This window comes from Limulus polyphemus, unplaced genomic scaffold (assembly GCF_000517525.1).
Source record: "Limulus polyphemus unplaced genomic scaffold, Limulus_polyphemus-2.1.2 Scaffold927, whole genome shotgun sequence".
In the NCBI taxonomy this organism is placed as follows: domain Eukaryota; kingdom Metazoa; phylum Arthropoda; class Merostomata; order Xiphosura; family Limulidae; genus Limulus; species Limulus polyphemus.
The window spans coordinates 106700-117359 of NW_013666537.1; the positions used below are offsets into that span (position 1 = coordinate 106700).

Sequence of the window (10660 nt, forward strand, 5' to 3'; positions counted from 1 at the left end):
AGTTTTGGAGCATTACCAGGTCACACATAGAAAATTGTACTGGTAGGTAAATTACTTCTAGCTGTATACGGCTCAGTCTTTATAACTATAAGTATCATGTTATCCCACATTATTTTTGATAGAATTAGGACACCTTTTCATTGTTTGGAGATTTAAAAAACAAAATTCTATTCTAAGTTTTCAACATTTTTTTTCTTTCCAACTCAACTTAATTTGTTATTACTATTCCTGCAGACCATGCACAATTCTGAGCTTATAACCAATTTGGATCAATGTGTTAGATTGTTATATCTAAAGTTTTATTCCTGCATAGTTCCGAGCAGCTTTGCAGATGGTTGTAAGTCCAGGAGATCCAAGAGAAGACCTGGAAAATTTTATCAAGATAGGAGAAGGTTCAACTGGCATTGTGTGCATTGCTACCGAGAAATCTAGCAACAGGCAAGTGGCAGTGAAGAAAATGGACCTTCGCAAACAGCAAAGAAGGGAGCTCTTGTTCAATGAGGTAAAGTGTTAAATAATTGATTAAGTTAAGCAAAGCATCAAAAAAGTTAATGTAGAATGTCTTTTAAGTTATTCAAGAAGAACTTAGCTGTGAGAAGTCAAAGTTAGAACTTAACAACAAGGACTGGTTTTTAATGAGAAATAAATAAAGAAATCTGGTGCAAAAGTTGCTTTAAAATGTCAGAAATTATCTGTTTTATAGCATTTTTTTTTTTTTATAATCCATAATCTTTTTAGTTTAAATCTGCATTTTCACCGGAGGTCAAATTTTTAGGTTTTATTTATATTTTTATGAAGCATTATAGTAAGCAAATAATATTATTAGTTAATACGAGGAAATAAATAATATTAAAAATTAAACTTAGATAATAGTTGGACTGTTGAATACATGAAGAAACAAAAAGAGAGTAATACGAGAATAGAGCACTTGTATTTGAATATTTATCCAGATGCATAAGGTGTAAAAGACAGCTACATGTGTGCATAAAGTAGGGTGAGAACAAACCAATGTCTAGAGCTGGGCAAGTTAATTGATTATCTACAAGCAATGATTACATTGATTAATTGAAATTAGAAGTAATTGGTGAATGTCACATAAATAATCAAATAATGGAAATTTAGTGTTTCCAATTATTACTGTTTTAGGTTATTCTAACAATCAATCTAGATTACAGTTACAATGATTGTCACAAAATAATCAACCATTCAAAATTAATTGTTCCAATTATTACTCATTTTTTTGATTATTCCAACAACCAGTTAATCAAAGTATTCCCATTATATTTGTTTGTTGTTAAGCACAAAGCTACATAATGGATTTAGGTGCCTCATTATTTGTGGGTTTTATGTTTAATTCCCATTGCCACTAAACTTGGTAATCCTGTTTTTGTTATTGCAAATCTGTTAAGGCTATCTGTCGCTGTTATTAACTTGAGCTGTAGCCTACAGAGAAGGCAACTGGCGGGCAGCACCCAATGCTACCTTTTTGGCTTCCTAAGTATTAAATAAAGTGAAAATTTACTGGTTTTATACATTGTTTCTAATTTATAACTGTGCAACTGTATTATATTCTTTAATGTTGTATAAGCAGGCAGGGATCTACAGGAGAGCTCTAGGGGGAGCCAACCTCCCCTCCACCCATTTTTTTTCAGACATTAATAAAAAAAAACAGCCAGGTATCCTTATACTACCATATAGTGTCAAAAAAGAAACATAAGAGGTCAATATTTTTATTTGATTGGGCTATCGATTATCATAAAAGTTTTTTTGGGTTTTTTGAAATCAACACAGCTGGAGTCTACAGCAATCCAGTTAAGTCCTCAACCAATAGCTCATTATCTATAGGCAAATACAGGAGTATGAATGTCAATTAACCATTGCCATGGTAAATGTTTGAGCCTTGACTTTTTCTAGACATGGAAAATGTGTCTAAGCATTAAAGATTTGTTTTTATGAGAGTAGTATTCTTTAGAATACCTGCAGTGCAGGTTACAAAATCAGTTTTTAATGTAAAAGTTAAAATTCTCTTGATAAATATGTTTTTGATATTGGTGATGTCTAAAATAAGTGAAAATGCAAGTGGTATAAGTGTGTAAAGAACAGTTTTTAAAAAATTTTTAAAGGGACATCCTGTTTACAAATGTTATTTTTTCCTAAATATGTTTGCAAATATTTATAGCTATCTAATTTTGCTTAAAAAATGCTTTTTTTAACTGTTATATTTTCATATCAATCGTATTAAATTATAAGTCATTTACAAAATATATTAACATTATTTTAACTTTGGTTATCTTATTTAGGTTTCTTTAGGACTATATTGTCAACACTGATTAATCCAGAATACTCTATTAATATAATGGAAGTCTCTTCTTTCTTGTAAAAAAAAAACTGAAAATTTGGTTAGTGTTACACAACAACTGATTTTTCAAAGGTTGATTGTTATCATGTCATCATTGTAACAATGCAACCTTACAACAACTAATACAGAGAACTTAAAACATTGTTGCTTGTTAACACAATAATACAATATTATCTGATTAGACTTTTGTAGTTTTATTCATATTCATTCCCTAATGGTTTTCAAATTGTGTAAGATAAAGTATTTAAAACACATCACAATTGCAGTTAGAAAATATTAAGTAGTCAGTTAGCAAATTTATTTATGTATGTCAGTTGAATAGGATAAACATAAAAATAATATTCAATAAAGATTTTAGGCAGCAAACTATTTTGTAGTCGCCTACCATTCTCACTATACAGCAAACTTAACTAAACTTATCTGATTTGATGATTATTTTATTTTATTTGGTTAACATAAAAAAGCTCATTGCTAAAAACATTGCAACTCAATAAAACTATGATATAAGAAGTAAAAACGTCATAATTTTAACCCTGCATTAGTCTTCTGGGGTCTTTATGGACCCCACATATATTGTAAACATTGGCATCGACAAGTGGAAGCACGTACATGTTTGTTGTTCTCAGTAGCTTCAGTAATCAGCTAGCTTGTGTTAAACTGTTACACTTAGTTTTGGTGGTAAAAAAGAAACAAGTTATAATATTCAATGTCATTTATTGATTAATAAAGGAAAATGTTTTGAATATTAGTGTTTTTTGTTTTGAAAATAATAGTTTATTATTATTTAAATATTTTTAAGTTAGTTTTTACGATGAGGTTGCTCAGCCCCTGGGAGAGTGACTATGCAAAAGTTTTACAGAAGACTGACACAGGATTAAACAAAGAGCCAAACATCAACAAAACACCTTTATTAAGCTTTAAGCAATCTTCAGTTATGTGACTCCTTTGTTTCATACTATATATATATATATTCCTGTGTCTTAAACCTCATGACAAAATCTTCTCCAATCATTGTACACATATTATGGCATTAAACTTCTAATAGTTTCCTTTCTTACCCATTCAGTCTGTCTCTAAACTCTTTAAGCTTTACCCACCTTATCTCAAATTATATGATGTCTTCTTATTGAAAACAATCTCAGTAGCTTTCAAACATATATAATTTAACTCATAGAAATACTTTCACAATTCACAAGCAATAGTTTAAAAATACAGATCTTAAACCTATATATGTATTGTACTGGTATGTGATAATCTAATTCCTGTTCTATCCATCATTTTTTAATTTTCTATATAGCTGTTTTCAAAGCTGTGTTTCATTAATAAATGATCAAATCACTTGATGTGGCATCATAACAAGGTTTCAACCAACCTGTACACAAACTAACAGAAATATATGAAAATCAAGAAAAGGGTAATGAATTTCAAGTGATGAACAAGTAAAAGGTTATTTTTTGTGATGGGCAATAAAATTTGAAAATAAATTGACAATACTGCTTGGAAGAGCAAACCAGAGATACAGTAAACCTCCACATAATGGTGGGATGCAAATCATATGTAGGATTTAATATGAAGGATCATACATTAAATCTTACAACTTGCTCTGTAACTCTAAGTTAGAATGATCTCCCATACTTTGTTTCTTTTATTACTGATACAGGTTTCTGTTTATTTGGAAGTGGCAAACACATGTATATGTGAATAATATACATACCAGTGTATAGCATGCATATTTGGTACTTATGGTTATTATTTTGAATGCAGTTATGCATCTGGAGCACTGACCATATAGTTTGTAGTTACTAAGAAGGAGAATAAATTCAAACCATTGACTGAAGATATTTATCTTTATATAGTATGTTATCAGATGTTAAAAAAGACTGAGACATGAATTTATTTTTGGTTTCACATGTTTAAGTTGCTCAGTTGTCAGTTGTGATATTGTTAACTGCAGGTAGTGATAATGCGAGATTATCATCATCCAAACATAGTGGAGATGTACAACAGTTTCCTCGTGGGTGATGAACTCTGGGTTGTTATGGAATTTCTGGAAGGAGGAGCCCTGACAGATATTGTAACTCATGCAAGGTAAGAAAATGTATAAGTTATGTAAGGTAAGAAAACATGTAACACACAAGAAAAGCAAACTTAAACCATACAAGGTTATAAAATGGTATTTTCTAATAGGGACGTAATAGGTTTACAGAAACAAAAATACTTTTTTGCAATGTAAAAATCTCCTTTACAGTTATTATATTTTCCAACAGTTAATATTCCTACCATCCACATTAAGGGATTGAGTGTCACCTATAATGCACCCAGTGCACAAAGTTCGGGGATTATTTTATGGTATCTCACAGATTCAAACCTAATTCACCTGCTCTGAAATACCGACACCTAACATAGGATCAACTTACATCCTTTGAAATGTTTCAGTAGTTATTTCAAAAAAAGGTAACCATGATACAATTGTTGCATACTGAAGTTAAATGTCTTCTTAGGAAACTTTTGTTGAAATTTCTTAAGCCAGAGTGAGTTGTTGCTAATAATTGATCTTCATTGGTAGACATAGGCAAGACTGCTAAAAAGTTGCATACGAAAAGCAGTACTGTTTAAGTAAAAATTAAGACCTATCACTCGGTTATGAAATATGGTAGTTCAAAGAGAAAAATATTTCTCTATATTGGATGTGTGCATGTTGTCTGTCTCTAACATGTAGAAGAAACTTCCATTGGAAAATCCTGTTCTTCAACAGCTATAAAGTTTCACCTGTTATTCAGGTCACAAACAATTATAAAGGTTAATCTGAAGATGCATCTTTCCTAATATGAGAGAAACTGTTGTCAGCAAAATATATGTATATATATTCAGTATTCTCTGCATAGAGTAGTTTGCATAGAAAAATGAAGTAAATGGTGTCATTTGGAATTGAGTTGGTCATTATTATAACAATATTATGAAACTTGATGAAAATGGAAGAAACAAGGATTAGCCCAAAGTTTGCTTGGTTTTTTCTCATAGTTTGGTGGATGTAGAAAGAAGATTTAGTGTAAATGAAATATGTAGCTACAAACTAAAAAAGCACCACTGGCAAAAAGAAAAAGTTGTAGCTTTGTTTATTATAAAATATACTGAGACTATATTATTTTTCAGTGGCAAAATAATGCTAGCTTTCTTGCTTCAGAGACTGGCTACTTCAACTCACTCCGGCCCGGCATAGCGCTCATTTCGCAATTTGCGGGTCGCGGGTTTGAATCCCCGTCACACCAAACATGCTCGCCCTATCAGCGAGGGGGCATTATAATGTGATGATCAATCCCACTACTCGTTGGTAAACGAGTAGTTCAAGAGTTGGAGGTGGGTGGTGATGACTAGCTGCCTTCCCTCTAGTCTTACACTGACAAAATAGGGATGGCTAGCGTAGATAGCCCTTGTGTAGCTTTGCACAAAATTAGAAAACAAATAAACAAAAACAAACAATCAACTCACTCCCCGAGCAAGTATTAGGAAGGCATCCGTTCTACTTCAAATTACACCATGAGTCAACCAGATGGTAGGAAAGCATCCATGCTACACAGATACTGCCTACTTCAAATCATACTAATTCAATCATGATAAAATGTGAAAAAAGAGAGAAAACCTTTATACCTGAGAAAGCACAAGAGTAAATAGCTTGATTAGTGTAACCAACAAAAAAGTCTTCATGAAGCCATTCAAGAGAAAAAGGTTGGCAGTAGCAAAATTTGCTTAGACAAGTTGTTGAAAGAGTAAGAGGTTCTTAACTCTTTTACTCTGTGAAGAAATAATATTCCATTTCAAACTTCCTAAAATTACCCATGTCAAGTTTCAGATCATAAGTATAAAAATAAATGTGGCATTGAAAGGAAAAGAAAACTGTGAACTTCCTAAAGTTACTCGTGTCAAGTTTCAGATCATAAGTATAAAAATAAATGTGGCATTGAAAGGAAAAGAAAACTGTGAACTTCCTAAAGTTACTCGTGTCAAGTTTCAGATCATAACTATAAAAATAAATGTGGCATTGAAAGGAAAAGAAAACTAATGAATTGTCTGGTTAATCTGCTGATAAAGAGGAGCAAGAAACAGTAATGTTTATGATTTTGTATTTTTTTCACACATTTCCCATATGTACATGTTCTCAGTCACATTGCACTTCTAAGCCTAAAACAAAAATATCATAGCTTCATGGATTAATGTATGTTTACTCAAATTTCTATATTTTTAAAGCAAATTTAAGTTTCAGCCCAATATGAGCTGCAGGATGGTGGGTTATAAAACATGAGAAATTGTGTGTAATGAAACATCTTTTTTAATAAGTTTCCTTTACTTTTCCCTTGATTGGTTGAAGGCCTGTATGAAAGATTGAATTGTATAAGATGCAATCATATTTTCAGTTAGCATGAGATGAATATTTCATCTATTCAGATGTGTGCTGTCAGTGTTTTAAATTTTGTTGTTTATTTATTAGGCTGGTCAGCCATAAATTTATTCACTCTTTAAGGCATAGATCTAACTACCCTGGTTGATTTAAGTTGAGCTTTGTGCATATGTATGGCACATCTGTTGAGTTTTAAAGAGTAGCTTATTCTGCATTTCATAAAGTATTCTATGAATATTTTATCTCTTATTGATTTTAATATTCTTTCATGATTAGTATTTGATTTTGTAAGGTAAAGGTAGGTGGCTATATAGTATAATTCTTATATTACAAAAATCTTCATTTGTAAAATTTTTTTTTTATTACACTTGACAGAGTATAGTATGTTGTATAGCATAGACTGTTGGTAAATTGCATAGTTAGTTTAAATGAAAATTTCATATTTGGTTGTGTATAATTAACCATGTATTTCTGGCATCATTACCAGATGGTTTGGAAAATTTCTTGAATGAAATTATGTCTGCATTTTATGAAGTGTGTAATCTGGCTACTAAACCTTAAAGTAACTCTGTAGTACATTTTTTGTGAAATAGTGTTCTACCAGATTTGATTTAGTTATGTTTGGTTTTCAGTGCAATGTCTTGGGTAGGTCAGTTTGAGTAACATTCTAATATATATAACAGTTACTAATTGCATTCACATGTATGAAAAAATTTGGTGTAAATCTGATGAGCTTATAAAAATTGAAACTTATAAGTTACACTTACTCTTCATATTTGAAGCTTTTATACCCATAGCTTAACTTACGTACTATGAAGATATTTGTATTTTGTACATTTGTCAAAAACCACAGCTTTTAGATTGTTTTTTCTTTCTTTCTTGGAGCTTTTGTGAAAGTAAAATAGATGTGTTGTTTTGGTAGGTCACCCGTTAAAGCTGTTCTTGATAGCCTAAACATGTTTTTTGTGAAAGTAGATTAGCTGTGTTGTTTTGGTAGGTTACCCATTAAAGCTATTCTTGATGGCCTAAACACATTTTTTTTTTCCTATTGTCTGTCATTGATCTTTCTAGAGACCATATTAATTTTAATAGAATACAGGTAAACTTTTCTCAGAATTCTGTATGTTTGGTCAAGGTTGATAATTTGGTTACTGTTAAGTTTTAATGATTAGAGAAATGGCCAGTTATAGTTTCTAAGCATGTACTACTGTTTGTTTTCTAGTGAATCTTTGTAAGTGTAATCTAATACTTCTGGTTTGGTCTTGTCTTTTTCTAGAATGGATGAAGAACAGATTGCAACTGTTTGTAACCAGTGTCTGAAAGCTCTTGCTTTTCTTCACTCTCAAGGTGTCATCCACCGAGACATTAAGAGTGATTCTATCTTACTAGCTAGTGATGGGAGGGTGAGTTACCAACTTGTGGTATACCGTAAGTCTGTGACTAACCATATACAGTTAAATTTCTAGTTGTCATCTTCAAGTCATAGCAGATGATACCTGTGGTAATAGCTCCCAAATGCATTGGAGATATCTCATCTGTCAGACAAAATCCAAATGCTGATATTAAATTAGTCAGCATATGTGGAAAATTAATTAGGTTATGGATTTGAGTGCGTACACCCACAATGTCTCAACTCCTACTGCCTTTCACTGTCTGCAGCCAGTTGTGAGAAGGCAGTTACCCTTAAGAGTTCATATAGTTCTTAAAGTAGAAATGAAAATTTCTACTGTGTGAAACTTCCAACCTCTGCCCTTACAGAAGAAATTAAATAAAACTAAATTATCTTAAATAGAACTACAAACCCTACCTTAATAGTTTTTATGCAATTCATACATTCCCAAGCTTCTCATTTTCTCTTGAAAATTTATTCATGTGTAACTCAGGAAAGTCGAGCTACTTGAAGTTAGTCTTTCCATCCCGGTATACTGAATAAAATTATAATATTAAAGTTAGCTACTTGTAAACTAAAAGTAGCTAATGACCTCTAGTGACACAAAAAAGTATTTTCTCTGATTGAAAGTTTATTTTTTTAACATATTTTCATGTTTATTATAAAACAGTGTAGGAGTTGAGACATTGTGGGTGTAAGCACTCATCTCCATACCCTCAACTGATTTTCCATGTTTGCTGGCTAGTTTAACATCAGCGTTTGGATTTTATCAGATAGATGGGAGCTATTACCCCAGGCATTATCTGTTATGACTTTAAGGTGACAACTAGGACTGACAATTGGAACTCTACCCAGAGGATAACAGTCTTCCACCACTTTCTCAATACATCACAAGGCAGAAATTAACTAGCAAATGTTTAAAAGTATTAACTTGTCTATTTGAGAAATTATATATGCATAACGAAATAAGTAGCTTCAATACTATTAATTACATTAATTGTTAATAGATAATTGCAACCAGCACTATGAAACAATAATGAACTTGATACAAAATAAGCATTAAAAAGAATTTATGTTTTGGGTTGGGCAGGAAACTGAGAAGTCTATTGTTTACAGAAAAGACTCCTTAGAGCTGTGCAGAAATATAAGTTTAACATTTTCTATATGTTTCTTTGTGAATTACTCTATATAAGCACTACAAAATGTCAATTCTAAAATATGTTGAGAGAAAAAACTGTTGAAATAGTACGTTCTTACTTAAATTTTAAAAATTATGGAGATATCCACTTGACATCTGAAAAGTGTTCATTTGTCATGATAAGGTTAAATCAAAATGGTTAAGAAAATTATAAAAACCCAATAAAAATATTTTTGTGATTAAATAATAACTAATACAGAAAAGACTCCTTAGAGCTGTGCAGAAATATAAATTTAACAAGTAAAATCCTATGTTTTGGGTTGGGCAGGGAACTGAGAAGTCCATTGTTTACAGAAAAGACTCCTTAGAGCTCTGCAGAAATATAAATTTAACAAGTAAAATCCTAAACAATGGACTTCTCAGTTCCCTGCCCAGTCCAAAACATAGGATTTTGTTTGTTAAGAAACTATCTTCCCCTGAGAATACAATTAACCAAATCTTATTTTTCTCAATTTTCTGACAATTTATTATACAGGCTTCTGTTTGCATCAGATGCTTTAAAATCACAAAAGGGTGGGAACAACTACTAATGAAGGACAGCTTTGAAAATAGCTACAAGCTGAGATTATATACAGTTATGTAGTTCAAATTATAAACTACATACATCAATGTAAAGTGAATTGAACAGTGCGAGTAGTAATTTGTGGTTTTGTGAGAAGTAGTTGCTGCAGAGAAGAACAATGAAATTTAGTGGAAAACTTAGAAGACTTGGGAACAAATCACTGAGCTCAAAATCTTTAACCTTTCTTTTCTTCCTTTAAAATACTTGTAATAACATTGTGGCAATTTTTTTCTATGACAAGGAATTTTTTTTAAGTTTAGAATATAGTAGCAAAGGCAAAACATACCAATGATTTAAATATGACTTATCCTTGTTTTTGAATATTGTTGTTAAATCTATTGTTTCCAAACAATGCACACAAATAAAAAAAACAAAAAAAACTTAATTCAATTGAAAGAAAGTATATTTAGTTGACATAAATTGTTTCCATCAAGAGTATTGTTAGCAAGAATAATGTTATCTAGCATGGCATGATATCATTTTATAAGGTCAGGTCTTAAGGCACTAGTAGATCTTTATAAATTTATAGCCAGAAGTGGTGACTTCTGCAGTTGGAAAGATAACATTTCAAAAGAAATGTATAATTGAAAATCAGTAAAGTTGAAGTTTACAGAATATATGAAATGGAACTTTCTGATAAACAGAAAAGAAAGAATTTTAAGGCAACAGGAAGTATTTTTAATGTTTTTTCCAAAACAAAAGTGTCTTAAAGTGTCTCTTGGAAATTTCACTAAAGCAGTGTTAATTTTTTAAAC

At 31.2% G+C, this 10660-nt stretch overlaps 1 protein-coding gene across 1 annotated transcript in view; it reads left to right on the top strand.

The window, feature by feature from the left end:
• LOC106461287 (serine/threonine-protein kinase PAK mbt-like) overlaps positions 1 to 10660 on the top strand; it is a 33373-nt gene that overhangs the window by 15240 nt on the left and 7473 nt on the right. Inside the window, exons 5-7 of the mRNA XM_013921102.2 lie at positions 314 to 502; positions 4314 to 4447; positions 8032 to 8158. Of these exons, the coding sequence (XP_013776556.1) occupies positions 314 to 502; positions 4314 to 4447; positions 8032 to 8158 (450 nt within the window). The remainder of the gene's footprint in view (positions 1 to 313; positions 503 to 4313; positions 4448 to 8031; positions 8159 to 10660) is intronic.